The sequence below is a fragment of the Bos taurus genome, unplaced genomic scaffold (genome assembly GCF_002263795.3).
Source record: "Bos taurus isolate L1 Dominette 01449 registration number 42190680 breed Hereford unplaced genomic scaffold, ARS-UCD2.0 Leftover_ScbfJmS_1899, whole genome shotgun sequence".
Lineage (NCBI taxonomy): Eukaryota > Metazoa > Chordata > Mammalia > Artiodactyla > Bovidae > Bos > Bos taurus.
The window spans coordinates 892,520-915,677 of NW_020190994.1; the positions used below are offsets into that span (position 1 = coordinate 892,520).

At 43.5% G+C, this 23,158-nt stretch overlaps 1 protein-coding gene across 1 annotated transcript in view; it reads right to left on the minus strand.

Annotated features, from left to right (window-relative positions):
• The window catches only part of LOC523126 (ATP-binding cassette sub-family C member 4), a 205,713-nt gene that overhangs the window by 127,744 nt on the left and 54,811 nt on the right, over window positions 1-23,158 (minus strand). Inside the window, 5 exon segments of the mRNA XM_010810937.4 lie at window positions 600-800; window positions 5,265-5,361; window positions 12,356-12,442; window positions 12,665-12,759; window positions 21,965-22,156. Coding sequence (XP_010809239.3) covers window positions 600-800; window positions 5,265-5,361; window positions 12,356-12,442; window positions 12,665-12,759; window positions 21,965-22,156 — 672 coding nt within the window.

Consider the following 23,158-nt stretch of genomic DNA (forward strand, 5'->3'; position numbering starts at 1 on the left):
AGCCAAAGATGTACTCAACTCTATGCTGACCACTGGACATTCAAGGTGAATACGATGTGGCTCTAGGTCTCAAAGGGTAGTAAAAAAGGAAAACAAGAACTAACTCTAAAGTGTCTGGCCTACAACAAATGATTTAACAAAGGGGCAAAATATTACCATCAACCACCTGCAGCCAGAACACTCCAAAATATAGGAAAAGTAGCTGATTTAATGTGGTCACAGAAAGACTCAGTCTAAGGGGGTCTTCACATTAAACCTCTAGATGCATAAGGGAAGTTGGGAGCCACCAGAGTGAGTAGGATGTAACTATGGTAAACTGATGAGTTCTCATATCACTGTGAGCCACAAACAGCTGGAAATTCATAGCAGTGCACCCACTACTGAGCTCCATAAGATTCTTCATCCTACACCCAAAGGAGAACACCAAGCAGGCTTGCTTCCTTCATGCTTTTCTAATTCTACCAAATCCATGGAAGGAGAGTTGGAATCTTAGGATCTACTTTGGGATAAACAAAGATGTCATGAGAGAAGCAGACTGAAGGTCCACGAGGCGACCAAGAGCAGACAGACAAGGGCATGTTGCAGGATGAGAAACTCACATCTTGGTCCTCTGGAGCTGCATCTTTCAAAGAGGGTCTGGAAGACGGTTGAGACTGAACTGAAGACTTGGAGATCAGAGTGAGTGTTCCTGGACCTGGAGATGGTTCAGCCTCCTCTATCTTCTCCCATAAAATAATATCTTCAAAATCTATCCCAGATTTTGAAAACTCAGCAAAAGTCCCCTTTTGCATAACTTTGCCCTAAAATAAAGAATTTGAGAGGAATTAATTTACATTTGATAATATTAATCCAATCTACATACTAATTAAGGAAAGTTAACTAGTCTTAAATTATTATTTTCCTAAGAAAATTATCTCTAGATTTGGAATTCTGGTGAAAAAATCTAGTTCAGTTCAGTTACTCAGTCACGTCTGACTCTTTGTGACTTCATGGACTACAACACGCCGGGCCTCCCTGTCCATCACCAACTCCCAGAGCTTGCTCAAACTCATGTCTATCAAGTCAGTGATGCCATCCAACCATCTCATCCTCTGTCATCCCCTTCTGCCTTCAATCTTTCCCAGCATCAAGGTCTTTTCCTGTGAGTCAGTTCTTTGCAACAGGTGGCCAAAGTTTTGGGGTTTCAGCTTCAGCATCAGTCCTTCCAATGAATATTCAGGACTGGGTTCCTTCAGAATTGACTGGTTTGATTTCCTTGCAGTCCAAGGGACTCTCAAGGTTCTTCTCCAACACCACAGTTCAAAAGCATCAATTCTTCAGTGCTCAGCTTTCCTTATGGTCCAACTCTCATATCCATACATGACTACTGGAAAAATCATAGCTTTGACTAGTTGGACCTTTGTTGGCAAAGTAATGTCTCTGCTTTTTAATATGCTGTCTAGGTTGGTCATAGCTTTTCTTCCAAAGAGCAAAATGAGCATGGTATTCACTGTAAAACCCTGTGCTAGGTGCTGGGGGATATGAAAGAAATGTATGTTCATGTTTTAAAAATGGAGGCCATTGACATAACTACCATGGGAACTCAGGGATGCTAAAACTACAGATGTAGGTAGAAGTATCATTACAGGATTTTTGGACAACATGGAAATTGAGAGAAGCATCATGTTAAAATGCAAGCAAGTAGTTAATTGGGGAAGATATTCCAGGAAAGAAACTTAAGGCTGACCCAGACGTGGCAACAAGCACATCTCCAGAGGTAATGGTCTCTTATCAAATCTTCACAGACCATTGTTATAGTATCATGTGCTCCACTGGGAGAAAGACATGTAGGAACCAGCCCTAGACAGAGAACCCATGAGCTTTATCTTCATGGTCTTTACCACTTCCCACAAATGCAGGAAGTTCCCAACTGAAAATTCAATATTCTACCTGCCATAATATTTAAACAAAGAGGCATTGATACTGAGGCATCTCTAAATCCTTGACCTCCCATGCCAGCAAACCAATAACTAAGAACCAATGCACTCAGATCTAACAACAACAACAACAAAAAATTAAAAAAATTAAAACTTAAGAACAACCAGTCACAAGCAGTCAACGAGGTATCCTCTACTCAGGCAACCGTTTAGGCTACAGTCAATCTAATCATTTTCTTTGAACACATGTGACACATCATTGCAGTTTCCCTCCTTTTGTTGTTGTTCTGTTGCTCAGTCATGTCCAACTTTTTGTGACCCCACAGACTGCAGTACACCAGGCTTCCCTGTTCTTCACTATCTCCCTGAGTTAGCTCAAACTCATGTCTATTGAGTCAGTGATGCCATCCAACCATCTCATCCTCATCCCTCTCTTACAAAGTCCTATAAAATAATGTGCAGATACCTTCACTATATTCTGACCCCACGAAAAGGCTCAGCTCATTCACTCAGTGTCAAACAAAAATATAGGGAAAAATCACAGGATGCAAAACTAAACAGAGGAGAGCATCTCTAGTTAAGGCAGGTCAGATGGAAGAAGGTGCCCCAGGACCATAGCTGGGACCTCTCTCACCCTATTTCTTGAGGTGGTCCATTGTGAGAAACTCAATGAAGCATTTGGGTACTGTCTATACTACAGAATTAGAAAATTATTCAGGGTATACTGTGCCTTGTTCCACTTGGGAGGCAAAATTCAAATACTTTATTTAATGAAATTACCATTTTCTACATAGTACCTATAAGATGCACAAGGAAACAAGTACTGGTACAAGGATAGCAATTTCACTGAGCAGCCAAGCACAGACAACTCTGAGAGGTTGAGAGGGCAACCATTCCCTTTCTGCTGTTAGAGATGAACCAGACAAAGAGTAAGGATGGACCCCAACTCATCCAGGGGTGCTCATGAGTGGACAATAGTTGTTCTGATAGCACTAAAATTGGGGGTAGTGTCCTCAAAAGAAGCAATAAGGGACCCTAAAAGATCTAGGGACAAACTAAATAGGTTACTCTGTCTCCCACTGATCCTGTGCTCATAATATTGTCATCATTGGGGTTTTACACACTAGTATCATCTTCTTCCATCATGAAATTAACTGCTATCAAATCTGAGAAACCTGAACTCCCCATTCCTGAAAGAGCGGTTAACAGTTGACATGAGATATTGCTTCTAGAGAGGCAGAGGTTCCGCATTTAATAATCTTTCTTAGGACAAAAGTTCACTTGATAAATGAGGGATCTGACCAACCTAGATAGCATATTAAAAAGCAGAGACATTACTTTGCCAACAAAGGTCCAACTAGTCAAAGCTATGGTTTTTCCAGTGGTCATGTATGGATGTGTGAGTTGGACCATAAAGAAAGCTGAGCACCAAAAAATTGATGCTTTTGAACTGTGGTGTTGGAGAACACTCTTGGACTGCAAGGAAATCAAACCAGTCAATCCTACAGGAGATCAGTCCTGAATATTCATTGAAAGGACTGATGCTGAAGCAGAAACTCCAATACTTTGGCCACCTGATATGCAGAGCTGACTCATTTGAAAAGACCCTGATGCTGGGAAAGATTGAAGGCAGGATGAGAAGGGAACGACAGAGGATAAGATGGTTGGATGGCATCACTGACTCAATGACTTTGAGTAGACTCTGGGAGTTGGCAATGGACAGGGAGGCCCGGCGTGCTGCAGTCCATGGGGTAGCAAAGAGTCAGACACAACTGAGCAACTGAACTGACTGACCAAGGGCCAGTGGAACAAACAAGGGTTAATGACAGAGGTGCTGAGGCCCAGAGACAAAGAAGCCAAGGTCTGAATCATCAAACAACCAGTAAGCCTGAAATATTCTCACTAATCTCCACCCCATCGCCAGCCATGCTAGGAGTTGGGGTTGATTGTTAGCCCCCCAAAAAGTAAGTTCAAGCCCTAAACATTATGTCTGTGAACATGATCTTATTTGCATTCAGTGTCTTTGTAGATGTAATGAAGTTAAGATGAGGCCCCACTGGAACAGGGTGACCTTAAATCCTATGTGACTGATATCCTTATGAGAAGAGACTCAGACACGGGGACAACAGCCATGTGACATCAGAGGCAGAGACCACAGTGCTGCAGCTGGAAGCCAAGGAACACAAGGAAGATCCATGAACACCACCAGCTGGAAGGAAGGATTCTCCCCTGGAGCCTTCAGAGAGAGCATGGCCCTGCCAGTACCTGGATCTGGGATCTATAGCCTCCAGAACAGGGAGACGATAAACTTCTGTTGTTTTAACTCACCCAGTTCGTAGTGCTTTGTTACAGCAGCTCTAGAAACTGATATCCTATCCTGAGTCCACACTTCTGTCTCCTCAGCTTTACTAAGACTTCTAACTGCTTCTGCTGCCACCCTTCCAGTAACCATCAGAGGAATCTCTTAACTCCAACATCAGACCACATTGCTTTTCTGCTCTGGACCATCCAAGGCTTCCATCCCATTTCCAGGCTCGCTGCCCACTGCAGAGACCAGCTCCCTCCACGTCCCCCTGCTCACTCTCCTCAGACACACTGGTCTTCCCGCTGTTCCTCCAACCTGCTAGTCAGTTCCTTCCTTAGGACCCCCTGCCTCAGGCCCCTTCCCCCAGGTGTTGCACGGCGCCCACCTTCATGTCATTCAGACCCCATGAGGCACCAGCTCCTCAAGGAGACAGCCAGGATATCACCCTCCTTGTCACATTCATCCCCATAAGAACAGGAGTCCTGTGAAGGCAGGGCCTTGTCTTCCTGCTGCACAGGCTGCCACACGTATCGGGCACATAGAGACCTGGGCAGGAAGACCCGCAGAGTGGGCATCTCTGACCCAGGTGCTTGGCTACCCAACTTTGCTTCCAGTGTTAATGGAAGATGCTCTTTAGGCAAATTGTACTTGACAATCATGTGGATACAAACAGGTCTCAGTAGCTCTAAGTTCCAAGTAAAAAACTTTGACTTAAGTTGTATAAGGGGAAAACACAAGTTATAAATAAAATAACATCATTATCCTTAACAAATTTCAATAGAACAGTAATATTTCAGTAGTCCTGTGGTAGCGCTCCTACATGCTTTAGTGTTTATGTGGCTTCAAGTTTAATAGTGACACTTTACAGGTCTTTGGATTGATCCTCAAAGACCTGAATAGCATCAGCTCTGAGAAAAAGAGGGAGTTAAATTGAGGGAGAAGAGGACATTTACCATGAATCCAAGGCGAGTGACCTGCTTGGAGGTCTGGCCTTCAACACACCTGAGTGCTAGCAATTTCACAGGCTTCTAGAAACTACTTACATCTTTCAGTACCAGAATCTGACTTGCATCCTTTAGGTACTGCAGCTGATGAGTCACTAAGATTGTGATCTTCTCCTTCAAGACCTGATGAATACACCTACAAATATAAAAGGTATAGAATGCAAATGCACATTAGTGGGGGTGCTCCAAACTGAAAACACATATTCTGAAAACATAATGAGACAAAAACAACACAGCAAAGGTCTATAGTTTAAATAAAAAAATAAATAATACAAATTAAATACAAATATGCCAATGATCCTGAGTAGGTCCTCAAATTTATCAGCAGCAAAATGTGAACCCAGCACTGCTAAAAAAAAAATCTAAAAACAGTCCAGTGAAGGAGGCACTTGCTAAATTTTTTCTAAAAACTCAGCTTAACAATAATTTACATTTCATAATGAAAAATAATTGAGCAATACTGAGATTCCAAAACTTGACTGAACTTAATATTTTATCACTATGTGGGAAGGGGAAAAGAGGCATCTATGTTATATAAAAATGTGTGCATTTTCCTTAGACAATTTTCTAGGGGATTATTTATGATTTATGATGTATACATTAACAACAAAAAATTAATAGAATCTTGGTAACCTTTGCTAGAGTGACTTTTCTAGACACTTCTTCCCAAATAATATTAAACAGAAAATGAATGCCAACGTGGCCTCCATCAGTCTCTACAACAGTCCCAGTCCCACCCAGGAAACCAGTCTTCTTTCATAAGGATTGAACACCTTCCAAATATGAAAATTAAAGAACAGAATTCAGATGGCCCAAATCACAATGGGAATCATCCAATGGCCAAAAGACACACCAGTTCTCTTAGGCAAGACCCTTGTGTGATCAGGCCACCCAAAATGGCTATTCTCTTGCTCTCTATACATCCCCTTTTTGACCAGTGTCTGCTTCACCTACACCTACTTACATGACTGACCTTCCTATATGCTTGTCCCAGGGCCCAGCTAATGATGGCTCTAGCTTCAGATCACAATCTTCCATGATGCTTGTCAAAGGGGCAAGAGGGACATGACCCTCTGCTGGTTTTCATGGTGACCAATGGCCCACCCTGACATCAACTTCCCCTATAACAGGTAATGCCCCCCCTCTCCTGCCACCTTGCCCTGGGAGCAAAGACTACCACCATGTCCTGTTCTGACGTGGGCCTCAAATGATAGGATGCCCTTCCAGGATTTCCTTTGCACATGTAAGTTGGCCCTAATAATTAAACCATATGTGTGTCTGTCACTGATTCTGGGCTCTTTCTTAAGTCTAACCTGGTCAAGTAACAGGCCTGGCAGGTCTGGAAGGCCAACAACCTCTCTCAGTATCCAACCTTAAGTGTGTTTTTACAGTAACTTCTCCAATGCTTCACATTTTTAATGAAGACCCCTGGGAACTCAGCCCCAGTCTCATCCCACAAGGTCCACAACCTCTCCAGGGAAGAAAGTGGCTGGATTTGGGGCCCCGGTGACCACAGTCAGGGCTGCAAGCAGGTACTCTAGGTGCCCAAGTCCCTCACAGAGCAAATCTCAGGAACCTGGGCCAGAACTCAGCCTGTTAGTGAGTTAGATGGAGAGTGTGAAGGCAGAAGATTGCAGCTCAGTCCCTCTCATGAGCCTGATGTCAGACGAGTGATGAAACCTCAGTTTCTTCATCTCAAAACAAGGCCAAGGACAACTCACCCACAGGTTCTGAGAAATCAAACCACCAATCCACTCAGTAAATGTCAGCCCCCTTCTCCACTCCTCCCTAACCATGAGCAGTCATGTGCTTTGGAGTCATGACAGAAAAGTCCTAAGGGGACACTCTGGACACTGGGTCTGTGACCAGAAACAAGACCCCAGGATGTAGACACATACACCATTGCTTCATTAAGTCCAAAAGGATTCATTTTTCCCTTTGACATATCTTAGTTCAGCGTTTGTGTCTAAGATTCCTGAGTGAGTAACCCTCTTCAGACTTAGTACTAAAGCTTTTAATGGAACTGTTTCTCCTTAATTCATAATTACTTGCCAACAGTCCCTGAAGCCAGATGTTAATCAAATCTGATGGGTTTCTATGTCCAAGATGGAGCAACCCAAAAGTGGTAAAATGTTTGCTTCCTAAAATTCCATCAGAGATGAAGTAATATAAATAATTACAACAAAGTGGCCAATTAATGACTTTGAAATTTTCCTAAATAATGCTTTTTATCCATCTCTAAGAAGATAGCCTATTTTTCAAGTTTCAGAGTAAAGATTTCCAAGTTATGTCATAAAAATTATTGATTCAGAAACAAGTTAACTGTTAAATCTATATAAGGGCTGTGTTAATTCTATTTATTGGGTTGGCCACAAAATTCCTTTGGGTTTTTCCACAACATCTTACAGAAAAACCCAACTGAACTTTTTGGCCAATCCAGTATCATTCTCTATAGGGGCTGTGTTAAGAGGAGACACATTCCATGGTAGAGGGGATACAAATAATTCAGAATCCACACCTTCATCCATTCAATCAGCAGAGGTTTACTGAGGTGCCACTCTCTTGACGTACATCACAGGTCAAGAAAGCAGACATTATTTTGCACCATGTAAAAGGGGGATATACTGAACGAGTATAGGACAGGTACTATCAGGCCATGATGTGTGCTCTGAAGAAAAAGCAAGGGGGCTGCTGTAGTTGGGGAGACTACAGATTCTCTGGGTAAGAGACCTGAGATTCTCTGGGGAAACATCCCTGGAAGAAGACACAGCAGGTGCAGGAATCTGGGACAGAACATGCTGGGCTGAGGCGCCTTCCTGCATTCACAGCTTCTAGGGGTGGGGAGACTCATAAATGGTCAAGTGCACCCGCTGAGGGCTGTGGGAAGACAGAGGGCATGGGCTCCGCCTGGAGGAACGGGAGGCAATGGCAGATCCCGTCTTCCATCTTCCTTCTGTGTCCTGGTGCACTGTTCCCTGGCTCTGGGACAGAGGGGCCAGTATATATAGACAGACAGGGGTGAGAAAGGACCCCCACAAAGCCAGAGCAGTGGATTATTAAGTAGGTGTGGGGAAGAGCTAGACAGGCTGATGGGGGCAGATGGCAAAGAAGCCTGTTCTCTGCGGACCTGGAGCTGCTTCCTGAACATGGGAGGAATGGGAGGGGAGGGCAGGGGGAGGTCTATGAAGGGCTGGAGCAGGAGGGTAAGCTGTGTAGACAGCAGCATGGGAGTCTGATCAGGACAGACCTGAAAAGCTGATGACGCAGGAGGCAGGGGTCTGGTGATGTGGGGCTGAGCCAGGAAAGGATCCATGGCTGAACACAAGTGAGCCTGCATCAGTTTATCTAAGGACTCTCACCTTCTATAAGTAATAGAACCCACTTAATCATCACAAAATATAGTTATAAAAATCACAAACATTAGTAAGCTGGTATATATTAATATACTCATGACTAAAGGAAGCTGATAATGGCAAGTAGGAGTGTGATTCATTCACTTTTAATAGAAAATATTTACCACGACTAAGCTTCAACACGACCACCATCTCTCATAGCATATTGTTCCGTCCAATTGCCTAACTCATTGAGAACATTCTCAGTCGCTGTTGAGTGATGTACTAAATTGCCTTTGTGATCCCTGCCCTAAGTTTCCCCAAAGAATGTGGTTCTGATTAGCATACAAGTCTTAACAAGCTTGCTTCTATTAAGTGTACATCCAAGGTCATTAAACCAAAAGGTTGGAGAGGACTTTATAAACATGTTATAAACACCTCACCTTTATAAACACCTGAGAGAGTTTTTGTGTTCAGCACACTGATACATGGCAATCAGTAAACTTTCCCTTCCCCTCCCTGTGACACAGACACAAAAGCCAGCAGAAACTGCTCTTGCAATGATGGAGAACTTGTGCAGAGGCACACAAGACAGGGTAGCAGACATTTGCAAGTTCAAGGTAGAGTGCTGGGAACAGGGAAGCTGAGCTACTCATGATGCCAGGAGAGTGGGGGATGGAAATTCATGTCTTGGTACTAGTATCCCATCACTGAACTCACGACAAGCCACAAGGCACTACCTAAGGGAAAAATCATCAGTGAAAGTGTTGGTCACTCAGTCATTTCTGACTCTTTGCAACCCCATGGCCTATAGCCCACCAGGACATTCTGTCCATGAGGATTCTCCAGGCAAGAATAGTGCCATGCCCTCCTCCAGGGGGTCTTCTTGACCCAGGGATTGAACCCAGGTATCCTGCATTACAGGCAGATTCTTTACCATCTGAACCACTAGGTACTTTAAATAAGAGAAAATTTATCAAATCACAATCAAAAGAGGGTGGGAAAGGGGGGGGTGGTCAGATTGGAGTGTGGGCCATGCCACATGTCAGCTGCCCTGCTCTCTTTTGTTCTGAAAGATTCAATGCTAATGTGTAATTTTTGTGTGTGGTAAAATATACATAACATGAAATTTACCATTTTAACTATTTTTTATGCATACAGCTCAATGGCATTAAGTACATTCACATCATTGTGTAACCATCACCACCATCCATCTCTAGAGCTCTTTCATTGCCCCAACACTAAGCACCTTTCACATACAGCCTTCAGTGGTACCTGCCTCATGACCCCTGCTTAATGGATTTGGAATCCCAGCTCCTCATATCCAGAGCTCAGAGCTCCTCATGTATCTCTCTCACTCACTCCACCGATCTGCTTAAGTCTCTTTACTTTGCTATTTAGGATTTGCTGTGAATTAATTCTATTCCCCCCAAAATTCATATGATGGCACATTGACCACCAGAACCTTAGAATCTGGTGACAGAACCTTTAAAGAGGTAATTGCTACCCTTAATTAGAGTGGGCCTAATCCAATATGACTGGTGTTCTTAGAAGAGGAGACTAAGACATAAGGACAGAAACACAGGGGTGTGCGTGAACAGAGAGAGGACCATGTCTGAAGACACAGTGAGGAAGCTGTCATCAGAAGATAAGGAGAAGGTCTAAGGAGAAACCAAACTGCCCACACCTTGATCATGAGAATCTAGCCTTTAGAACTGTGAGAGAATGAATTTCAATTATTTTCGCACTGCTCCCCCAACACTGTCATCTCTAAAAACCTGCTGTGACTGAATGTTGGTGCCCTCAAAATACATACATTGAAACCTAATCCCCACTGTGAAGGTACTGGAGATGGGGACATTGGGAGGCGAGGTCATGAGGGTGGAGTCTGCCTGAATGGGACTAGTGCCTTTATAAAAGGGACCCACACAGCTCCCTCACCCCTTCCACCACATGAGGACACAGGAATTAGGTTCTCACCAGACACCAAATCTGCCAACACCCTTGGACTTGCCCAGGCTCTAGTCTCTGTGAGATCAGCCTGGACAGACACAGCCCCAGCAAACTAACACAGGACCTGACAGCGAGAATTCCCAAAAGGCTTCTCTCTGCTGTACAACCTGCCTCCTCCAGGCGACAATGTGCCTTCTGTTCTCACAGCCTCGTTTCCTGTGCTTCTACTCTTCCTCCAGCAAAGGGAACTGGGTCCTATTTTCAGCCTCTACATACATACCCAGCTTGCACAACCCCAGGGCACTTCCTGCCCAGCCCGGGGCACAGGGAGCTTTCCAACATTCAGTTCCATTCAGCACTTACTATCCTGTATGCTGCTAAGTAGCCTCAGTCATGTCCGACTCTGTGCGACCCCACAGACAGCAGCCCAACAGTCTCGCCCATGCCTGGGATTCTCCAGGCAAGAACACTGGAGTGGGTTGCCATTTCCTTCTCCAATGCATGAAAGTGAAAAGTGAAAGTGAAGTCGCTCAGTCGTGTCCAACTCTTTGTGACCCCATGGACTGCAGCCTACCAGGCTCCTCCATCCATGGGATTTTCCAAGCAAGAGTACTGGAGTGGGGTGCCATCGCCTTCTCCAACTATCCTGTATAGAAACCTCTAAACCCTGACTCAGCTGACCTTTTCCCAGGCATCTGTCTTAACAAGCTCCACATTGAGACAGGTTCCTCAGAGGCTGAAATGAGAGTTGGGCTTCCTAGTCTCCCTTATGCTGCCCAGTGTGGTCCTTCCCCTCTCCTGGCTCTCCGTCCTCCTTGTAAACTAAGAGGTTTTGTGCAGGGACATCTGTAAGGGCATTGATCCCAGTGCACACAGCAGGGCATTAATAAGTGCAGCTGGAAGGCTTGTTGACCTTAACAAGGTGGACAACAGCAAGGTACGCAACCATGGGGTAGATGTGGATGCTGTTGTAGCAAAAGCAAGCTCATGCGGCTTTCAAAAAGGCCAGTCTAGACTCCATCAGAGGCTTCAGTCAGCGTGTATGAGGACACATTAGTCACAGAAAAACGTAAGAGTTGTTCTACTTCAGTCATTCTGTGGCCAGGCAAGAGCAATTTGTATTCCAGAAACACAAAAATGAGAGTCAAGATTTCCACCAGACTCTAGATCTCTAGTTCCACACTCAGGCTAACCCTACATCATGGGTCTAAGTATTAATTCAAATAAGCATCCATGAAGCAACGCTAAATGATTAAATTCATACTTAGATGTGGAATAAGTTAGTCTTAATTCTAGGCCTTATTAAGAATTTCCAAACCTAAAGAATAATAAGCATAAACCAACAGGGCCTTTCCACAGAAGCCCTGTGTCAGTACGGAAAATTTTGCTTCTAATGTGCCTTAAACACATGATGGAGGAAAAGGACTGACACTAAGTACTTGATTCCTGGGTCCAACTCTACAATTTAAAAATTATTCATCATCTTTCTTATTTCAAGGGTATGGATCCATCACAGTGTCTGGTTATCAACTGCAGGTCACAGGGAAATCTCCCATCTATTCCTCACTCCCTAAAGCACAGACCCCTCTGTCCTTCACACATTGGAAGCACCTTCTGTATTTTCCTGCCCTCATGACAGGAAATACCTTCTGTATTTTCATGACCTCATCATAATGCAAAATTTCTCTACTATGGATCTTCTGTGGAAGGGAGGGAGAGGAGAGAGGGACACCAGGGCAGAGCGAGCTGAGTTTCCTGGAGCACAAAGGCTTTCCTGAGCTCTCTTCCCTGATCTCTACAGGGTTCCTGGAAAGCAGACATGATAGAAAATAGGAGCAAACTCACTGTTCGAACAAGTGCCTGCTGACTTCTGCATCCACTGCGCTGAGTGGATCATCCAGGAGGTAGATGTCTGCATCCTGATACACGGCTCTAGAAAACAGAGAGAGACATCAGGAGAGGACACGTCACACTCCCTGGGTCTCATCTCTGAATCATGATGGCTTTCAACAACTCCAGGTTAATTCAAGAGCCCAGGGAAAGGACCAAGACCGTGCTTCACACAGGCCCACCTTGTGAGCGGGTTCTGCGTGCTCACATCCACTAGGAGTCGCGGAGGAGGAGGGGCAGGATGGCAACTGAAATCCCATTTACCTGGCGAGGCTGACCCGGGCTTTCTGTCCTTCACTCAGCGGGGTTCCCCGGTCTCCTATTTCAGTTAGATCATTTTCCTTCAAAAGCTGTAAATCCTACATGAAGATAGAAAAGGAGAAAAAAAAAAAAAAAGATCTAAAATATGTTCTCCTCCTGCCATCCTAACTTTTTAGCATCAGTTCTCCACACAGTGTTTGATCAACAACAACGAGTATATTTCATAGTTGCTAAACCATAACACTGAACAATTAAAAAAATCCTCAGGTTTTTTTGTTTGTTTGTTTTCATTCTGCAGTTTTTCACAACATTTATGCATCTGATCATTCTAACATATTTATTGTGGATCAATATACACCAGGCATTGTTCTGGGCACAATGAATTCAGCCATGAGGAAACAAAGCCACTAGAGTTTCTCTCCACAGTGGGGGATGAACAATAAGGAAAATTAACCTGAGTGCAAGTACTGAGGATGAGAAGGAAAAGGAAGCGGGCTCTGGGAGGTGGATAGTAAAGGAGGGAAGTGAGTCCACACTGGGGTGTGAGGGCTCTGCTCAGAGCGGGGATGAGCAGATCCAGGAGAGGTGGAGGGGCTGCTCCACACAGAGGGATGGGCGAGTGCAGGGGCCACGGGGAGGTGTCCAAGGTATTCAGGACAAGCAAGGAGGCAGGAGAGCAGAGCTGAGTAAGAATGAGGGAAGTGAGGGCAGAGACAGAGCAGGAGGAGCCTGGGGTCACTCCAGTAACAGGAGTGGGAGAAGGGAGGACTGACCTGGTCTGAGATTTCTACAGAATCACTCCTGTGCTTTGCAGAAAACAAGCAGTAAGGGAGAATGAGTGAGGATAGATACAAGTATGGAGGCTACTGGAATAATCTGAGAGATGACGGTGGCCAGGACCACAGTGGGAGCAGCAGGGATGGAGAGATGGAGCACACTCTAGACACATTCTGACGGCAGAGTCTATAAGACCTACTGATGGGATGGGTGTGGGTTGAAAGAAGAGCACCATGGTGTTTGGAGCATGAGGAAGAACAGGGTCACCGTTTACTGAGTTGTTACTGATGAAAGTCAAACTGAAAGTCACTTAGTCATGTCTGACTCTTTGTGACTCCATGGAATTCTCCAGGCCAGAATACTAGAGTGGGTAGCTTTCCCTTATCCAGGTTACCTTCCCAATCCAGGAATCAAACCTGGGTCTCCCACACTGCAGGTAGATTCTTTATCAACTGAGCTATCAGGGAAGCTCTGCTACTAATGACTGATGCCTATTTTCTCATTAATCCAATAGGGGGACCCTATTCACAGTGTGAATCACAGCATGCAAAGCTTGTGACCATGAGGATAAGAAAGAGAGTGTCTCCATCATAACCCTCCCTGACAACCACAAAGACACACAAACACACACAGGTTCCCTGCTCACTCAAAGCTTAACAAGGGAGGATCAAATGAAAAGCAGCAATTGTTTTGTCATGAAAATTCATTATTTCATCTTATTTCTTCATCAAGCTCAGAAGTTAATACCATCTCTCCCTCCTGGTTTTGATACCATTTTAAGATAGGCTCCAGCCATACATACACACACACTGTTTTCTGGACCTCCATTTCACTGTCAACAATCCTTGCAAACTGTTATTAGTTTCTATCCTTTAATTTTATTAAGGTATTTTTCTGATTTCCTTCCCTAAATAGCATCGCATTATAGTATAGCAATTGCAACATGCTCTAGAAAAGTTCACTCTTTCACTTAGCTCAGTTCGAGCATAAGAAACAGGCTCTCTTCAACTCTGGTGATAGGACTTCGAGTGTGTTGTTGACTTAGCAAATTATTAATGGACAAGTCCAAGATGGGAAGAACATTTTAAAGGATTTGAGATAAAATCCAAGTCAGGCTAATTTCCCAGCCACGATTTCCTGATTAGGTTAAAAGGAAAAGCCTGACTTGAGCATATATTACAACACTTCCCACTGACAGGAAAGTGTTCTTATTCATGCTATTTTCCTCTAAGTTAAATTTAACCAATTTTCACTGAACAGCAGATACACAAACTAGAGGCAAACTAGGAAATGAAAAAGCTGGTTTGATACCATCTACCAGAAACATACCAAGTAAGTAGAAACACTATGGAGCAGACTGTTGAAACAGTTGATGAGCGCCCTGGCAGAGGAGGGCTGGATTCTGGAGTCAAACAGTGGAAGCCCATACCTCTCTTTACTGCTTGTCTTCCATTTGGAATTGCCCCTCCTCTCACGGCCTGTCAATATCCTGCCCATCCTTTCAGGCTCAGCCCAAACACACTCTCCCAGGAAACCATCCTGGACTCACTCTCTTCCTGCTGGGTTCCTAAGACTTTGCGTACATTTCTTCTGAAGGACCTGTCCTATTCTGCTCAATAATTTGTATGCATGCACATAGCATCTCTCAGCTCCTGGTGGGTAAGATCTGTGAACCAAGCACTGTGCTGCACCCTGATACTGATTATCTCTAATCTTTGCAACAAGCTACATGGTAAGTACTGACCCCATTTCCCAGATGAGGAAACTGAGACTAAGTGAGGTCACATCACTGTTCTGAGGGTCAGTTCAGTTCAGTTGCTCAGCCATGTCTGACTCTTTGTGACCCCATTGACTGCAGCAGGTCAGGCCTTCCTGTCCATTGCCCATTCCCAGAGTTTACTCAAACTCATGTCCATAGAGTTGGTGATGCCATCCAACCATCTCATCCTCTGTCATCCCCTTTTCCTCCTGCTTTCAATCTTTCCCAGCATCAGGGTCCTCTCTGAGTCAGTTCTTCATATCAGGTAGCCAAAGAATTGGAGTCTGAGCTTCAGCATCAGTCCATCCAAGGAAAATTCAGGACTGGTTTTATTTAGGATGGACTGGTTGGATCTCCTTGCAGTTCAAGGCACCCCCAAGAGTCTTCTCCAACACCACAGTTCAAAAGCATCAATTCTTCAGTGCTCACCTTTCTTTATAGTCCAACTCTCACATCAAAAGATGACTACTTAAAAAACCATAGCTTTCACTAGATGGACCTTTGTTAGCAAGTAATGTCTCTGCTTTTGAATATGCTGTCTAGGTTGGTCATAACTTTCCTTCCAAGAAGTAAGTGTCTTTAAATTTCATGGCTGCAATCACCAACTGCAGTGATTTTGGAGCCCCCAAAAATAAAGTCTGTCACTCTTTCTACTGTTTCCCCACCTATTTCCCATGAAGTGATGGGACCGGATACCATGAGCTTAGTTTTCTGAATGTTGAGCTTTAAGCCACATTTTTCACTCTCCTCTTTCACTTTCATCGAGGCTCTTTAGTTCTTCTTCACTTTCTGCCATAAGGGTGATGTCATCTGCATATCTGAGGTTTTTGATATTTCTCCTGACAATCTTAATTCTAGCCTGTGCTTCATCCAGCCCAGCATTTCTCATTTATTCTTTTATTTATGAAGAACTTTTATTCTTCATAAAAGTTAAATAAGCATGGTGACAATATACAGCCTTGATGTACTCTTTTCCTGATTCAGAACTAGTCTGTTGTTCCATGTCCAGTTCTAACTGTTGCTTCCTGACTTGCATACAGACTTCTCAAGAAGCAGGTCAGGTGGTCTGGTATTCCCACCTCTTCAAGAATTTTCCAGAGTTTGCTGTGGTCCACACGGTCAAAGTTTTGGCATAGTCAATAAAACATAAATAGATGTTTTTCTGGAATTCTCTTTTTTGATGATCCAGCATATGTTGGCAATTTGATCTCTGGTTCCTCTGCCTTTTCTAAATCCAGCTTGAGCATCTGGAAGTTCACAGTTCATGTACTGTTGAAGCCAAGCTTGGAGAATTTTGAGCATTACTTTGCTAACATGTGAGATGAGTGCAATTGTGTGGTTTTGAGCATTCTCTGGCATTGCCTTTCTTTGGGATTGGAATGAAACTGACCTTTTCTAGTCCTGTGGCCACTGCTGAGTTTTCCAAATTTGCTGACATATTGAGTGCAGCACTTTCACAGCATCATCTTTTAGGATTTGAAATAGCTTATATGGAATTCCATCACCTTCACTAGCTTTGTTTGTAGTGATACTTCCTAAGGCCCACTTGACTTTCCATTCCAGGATGTCTGGCTCTAGGTGAGTGATCACACCATCATGATTTTCTGGGTGGTGAAGATCTTTTTTTGTATAGTCCTTCTGTGTATTATTACCACCTCTTCTTAATATCTTCTGCTTCTGTTAGGTCCATACCATTTCTGTCCTTTATTGTGTCCATCTTTGCATGAAATATTCCTTTGGTATCTCTAATTTTCTTGAAGAGATCTCTAGTCTTTCCCATTCTGTTGTTTTCCTCTATTTCTTTGCATTGATCACTGAGGAAGGCTTTCTTATCTCTCCTTGCTATTCTTTGGAACTCTGCATTCAAATAGGTATATCTTCCTTTTTCAGCTATTGAACAGAAGAGCTAGAATCTGACCTAGCTCATGTCAGTTCAGAGACTTCTGCTCTTTCACATCATACCGCCTCTAGTTTCCATGCTTATCCATGGTGTTGTGCTGCCTCTCAATTGAGGAAGTTTAGAAGTAAAAACTTCTTAAAAAGTGAGCAATGGATGAAGGTGTAAGGGGACATGTAAACAGAGACTCTAACCAGGGTGTGTCTCTTTCTTCACCAGAAAAGTAAGGTCATGAAAGAAACAGGCACACCCTGGCTGGGTCTCTGGAATTTAATCTGGGTGTCAGGAAATGGATGTGATTAAGGTAAAGAGGACATGCCTGAAATCTGTTACTCTACACCCCACCTTACATGGAATCTAGGGTTATGCAGAAACAGATCTAAACTTGAGCTGTAAAGGCAGGGATGAGCTGTTTGATCCCCCAAGTATCAGTTTCTCCTACTATAAAATGAACATAGGAACATCAAGGATACTCATAAAGAATAAATCATGTGACCACGCAGAAGCCCGCTAGCTGTGACGGACCATGCATAAGCGCACCGGCTGTGAAGAACCCCGAAGAAGCATGGCCTAGAGTAGCTACCCCTCACCCAAGTAAGGGGCGACAACCGAGAGTGCCAGACTGCGACGGTGCAGGAGCGACCAAGAGGAGCTACCCCACGTCCGAGGTCAGGCACAGCGGCAGAGAGGAGCTACAACATGCCCGAGGTCAGGGGTGGCAGCAGAGAGGAGCAACCTCACATCCAAGGAATGGCGGCTGCACGGGCGCAGGAGGGCCGAGAGGAGCTATTTCATGTTCAAGGTCAGGAGGGGTGGCCGTGAGGAGATACCCCTCATCCAAGGTAAGGAGCAGCAGCTGCGCTTTGCTGGAGCAGCCATGAAGAGATACCCCACGTCCAATGTAAGAGAAACCCAAGTAAGACAGTAAGGTTGTGAGAGGACATCAGAGGGCAGACACACTGAAACCATAATCACAGAAAACTAGCCAATCTGATCACACAGACCACAGCCTTGTCTAACTCAATGAAACTAAGACCACTGAAGACAGATGGGTCATGTTGGAGAGGTCTGACAAAATGTGGTCCACTGGAGAAGGGAATGGCAAACCATTTCAGTATTCTTGCCTTGAGAACCCCATGAACAGTATGAAAAGGCAAAATGACAGGATACTGAAAAAGGAACTCCCAGGTTGGTAAGTGCCCAGTATGCTACAGGAGATCAGTGGAGAAATAACTCCAGAAAGAATGAAGGGATGGAGCCAAAGCAAAAACAATACCCTGTTGTGGATGTGACTGGTGATAAAAGCAAGGTCCAATGCTGTAAAGAGCAACATTGCATAGAAACCTGGAATGTTAGGTCCATGAATCAAGGCAAATTTAGTTCAGTTCAGTTCAGTCACTCAGTCGTGTCAGACACTTTGTGAACCCATGAATCGCAGCACGCCAGGCCTCCCTGTCCATCACCATGACCTGGAGTTCACTCAGACTCAGGTCCATCAAGTCAGCGATGCCATCCAGCCATCTCATCTTCTGTTGTCCCCTTCTCCTCCTGCCCCCAATCCCTCCCAGCATCAGAGTCGTTTCCAATGGGTCAACTCTTCGCATGAGGTGGCCAAAGTACTGGAGTTTCAGCTTTAGCATCATTCCTTCCAAAGAAATCCCATGGTTGATCTCCTTCAGAATGGACTGGTTGGATCTCCATGCAGTCCAAGGGACTCTCAAGAGTCTTCTCCAACACCACAGTTCAAAAGCATCAATTCTTCTACGCTCAGCCTTCTTCACAGTCCAACTCTCATATCTATAAATGACCACAGGAAAAACCACAGCCTTGACTAGACGGACGTTTGTTGGCAAAGTAATGTCGCTGCTTTTGAAAATGCTATCTAGGTTGGTCATAACTTTCCTTCCAAGGAATAAGCATCTTTTAATTTTATGGCTGCAGTCACCATCTGCAGTGATTTTGGAACCCCCCAAAATAAAGTCTGACACTGTTTCCACTGTTTCCCCATCTATTTCCCATGAATTGATGGGACCAGATGCCATGATCTTCATTTTGTGAATGTTGAGCTTTAAGCAAACTTTTTCCACTCTCCACTTTCACTTTCATCAAGAGGCTTTTAGTTCCTCTTCACTTTCTGCCATAAGGGTGGTGTCATCTGCATATCTGAGGTTATTGATATTTCTCCCGGCAATCTTGATTCCAGCTTGTGCTTCTTCCAGTCCAGCATTTCTCATGATGTACTCTGCATATAAGTTAAACAAGCAGGGTGACAATATACAGCTTGTTCAAAACAGAGACTTTGGAAAACTCAGCAGTGGCCATAGAACTGGAAAATGTCAGTTTTCATTCCAATCCCAAAGAAAGGCAATGCCAAAGAATGCTCAAACTACCACACAATTGCACTCATCTCACACGCTAGCAAAGTAATGCTCAAAATTCTCCAAGCCAGGCTTCAGCATTTTGTGAACTGTGAACTTCCAGATGTTCAAGGTGGTTTTAGAAAAGACAGAGGAACCAGAGATCGAATTCCCAACATCTGCTGGATCATCAAAAAAGCAAGAGAGTTCCAGAAAAACATCTATTTCTGCCTTATTGACTATGCCAAAGCCTTTGACTGTGTGGATCACAATAAACTGTGGAAAATCGTGAAAGAGATGGGAATACCAGACCACCTGATCTGCCTCTTGAGAAACGTATATGCAGATCAGGAAGCAACAGTTAGAACTGGACATGGAACAACAGACTGGTTCCAAATAGGAAAGGGAGTACGTCAAGGCTGTATATTGTCACCCTGCTTGTTTAACTCATATGCAGAGTACATTACGAGAAACACTGGGCTGGAAGAAGCACAACCTGGAATCAAGACTGCCGGGAGAAATATCAATAACCTCAGATATGCAGATGACACCACCCTTATGGAAGAATGTGAAGAGGAATTAAAACGTCTCTTGATAAAAGTGAAAGAGGAGAGTGAAAAAGTTGGTCTAAAGCTCAACATTCAGAAAACTAAGATCATATCATCTGGTCCAATCATTCATGGGAAATAGATGGGGAAACAGTGGAAACAGTGTTGGAGAAGACTCTTGAGAGTCCCTTGGCTGCAGGAGATCCAACCAGTCCATTCTAAAGAAGATCAGTCCTGGGTGTTCGTTGGAAGGACTGATGCTAAAGCTTAAACTCTAATACTTTGGCCACCTCATGCAAAGAGTTGACTTGTTGGAAAAGACTCTGATGCTTGGAGGGATTGGGGACAGGAGGAGAAGGGGATGACAGAGGATGAGATGGCTGGATGGACATGAGTTTGAGTAAACCCTGGGAGTTGGTGATGGACAGGGAGGCCTGGCGTGCAGCAATTCATGGGGTCACAATGAGTCGGACATGGCTGTGCGACTGAACTGAACTGAACTGTTTTCTGTTTATGTGTGTGCATGTACTCGTGTGAGAGACAGATACAAAAATGATTTGCACATGGACTCTGAATAAATAGCAGCTATTGTCTCACTGTTTCACATTTGTTTCCCTTCCTCTTTTCTTATATAGTCTATGTGCCATTTAATAAAAGTCTAGCTCATTCCTCCTAACTTCACATCATTTCTGCAAAAGCACAATCTCCCATTAACACGAGCCCAAGAGAAAGAAATAGCAGCCATTAAATGAATAATTATGTTCTATTCACATTATCATAAAATAATATGCTCACCTGATACTGTCTATGTTGTTCAAGCCATTGTTCAAGCAGAATTACTATTTCCTCACAAAGAGAGTTTGCAGCCTTTAACACCAAACCTTTGAAAGTCTATCCCAGCTTTTTCCTAACAGTATAAAAGGATAGTCAGATGTCCAAACGTCCCTGAGGAGACCAGGGTGAGCCCTTTAAAACTGTTTTTCACTGATGTTTATAACCCAAGAGAATAACAAACTATTTATCAGTATTTACATTTTTCTTTCTTTCTGCCAAATTATATTCTATCAGATAATTTTAGTTTTCCTCATTCATTCACTAATTTCATCTAAATCCTAATATAGAGTTAAACGTTTCACTTTGCCATTTTCTGTGAAAATTGATGCCCTTTCTGAAAACAATCTCTTCTCCAATAAAATGATGCAGTATTAAGAAGAAACATAAGTATTCTATTTTCTTTAAACAATAAATTATAAATTAAAATGAAGTAAAGAGGGAAACCTACAGACTGAAAGGGATCGAGGAGGCAACAACTAAGCACAATGAACAGACCTTATGTGGTATCTGATTCCAACAACAGGGAACAACATTTCTCAGTGGGATGTCTAACAACACGTAAACTCAGATTAGAAGGTTGATGACATTCAGGAATTTGGGTTATTTTTCAGGTGAAATAATGTGGTGATTTTTTTCCAAAGGGAAAAGATTTTTTTTTTCTCTTAGATGAAACTAATGAAATGTAGACAGATGAACTAATATGATGTCTAGGATCTGCTCCAGAATAATGTAGGTTGGGGGTGGGGCAGGCAGAGCACAGGGGTAGAGATGCAGCAAGACCGGCCACCAGCTGATCCTGGCTGAAGCTGGGAGTGGTACATGAGGATTCATTACACTGTGCTTGCTATTTTAGAAATTTCTATAATTGTTAAAAGTGAATGAAACTTCACAGAATGGACTGATCCCCTCAAGGGAAAAAAAAAAAAAAAAGGAATTCTGTGAGTGTTTAAACAGCAATGTATATACCTACATATTTACCCAGAAGAACAGCTTCAAATAATCAGCAACAATCAAAGATTTTTCTAATTAAAATAAATAAATAAATAAAAACTCTCAACAAATCTTGTAGGTTAAACCAATACTATCATTTTGTAAAATTCAAATACATCCAACTTAGGAGTCATTACTCACCTCTTCCAAAGCACAAGTCTTTATTACGTTTTCATATCGTCCTTCTTCATATTTCTTCCCAAATAAAATGTTACTCCTCACAGTTCCTGAGAACACCCAAGGCTGCTGAGAAACATACACGATCCTCCCATGCATGCTGACCTGTCCCTGGCTTGGGGGCAGCTCCCCCAGCAGAGCACGTAACAGTGATGACTGAAACAGATCGCAACACACACATGTGAACACGCAGCACTCAGGACGGAACATGCCCCGCAGCACAGCCGACCCCACCCTGGCGCTTGATACATGATAGAACGCTTGTGTTTAGAACAGGATGAAGTATAGTTCTGGCAGTTGCAACCAAAAAGGTGAAAATAACACTGTTGGTCAATGTAAACCCACAGTTGACAAGAAATACTAATAAAATGCTATAACAATCTACTGTACCCAAAAAGTTCCCCCAAATGAAGCACTATACTCAAGAAAAACTAAATAAGAATGTTTAACATTCTTAACTAGCAGAGCAGCCCAGCAGGATATGTATTTCTTGCATCTGATGTTTATACAGCTGTTCCTACATCTGGGTATCCTTCACTTGACAAATACTTGTTCTTAAAAAGCTACACGTGAAAACTATATCCAAAGATGATTATTAAAAGAACTCTAAATTGGGTTGTGTCCAGAGAGCAAAAGTCCATCATAGAAGAAATCATCAACTTCTCATGTACACACTTACGTTTAGATTTCTGTATTTTGTTGTACAGAACACAAGAGACTAAGTGAATGTACATATGTCCTTCAAATCTTGTACACCACACAGATGTGGTGTATCTGTGTCCCCACATCACAGTGCTAGCGCACTGGGCTAAAATAATCTGCCTGTATATCTGTCTCACCCCAGAACCTGGTTGTCTCTGGATGGCAGAGGTGTCAGGGTCTCGCTCACATCTGTTTCTTTAGCTCCAGCACATGGCTGCACATTCACTACATGTGCACTGAGAGGATCAAGTCAAGTCATGTGAGAAAATGCTCAAAGCTTCCTGGAAGAGCCTTCACAACCTCCAGACTTCCTGGAGGGACGACCGTCACAAAAAGAAGTCCCCACTGTCTCATTCTGTCCTGAATAGATGTCACATAAATAATGTCCTTCACTGAGATGTCCAAATATCCAACAAGCAGTTTCCAACTGTGCAGCATGAAGCACCAAGAAGGAAA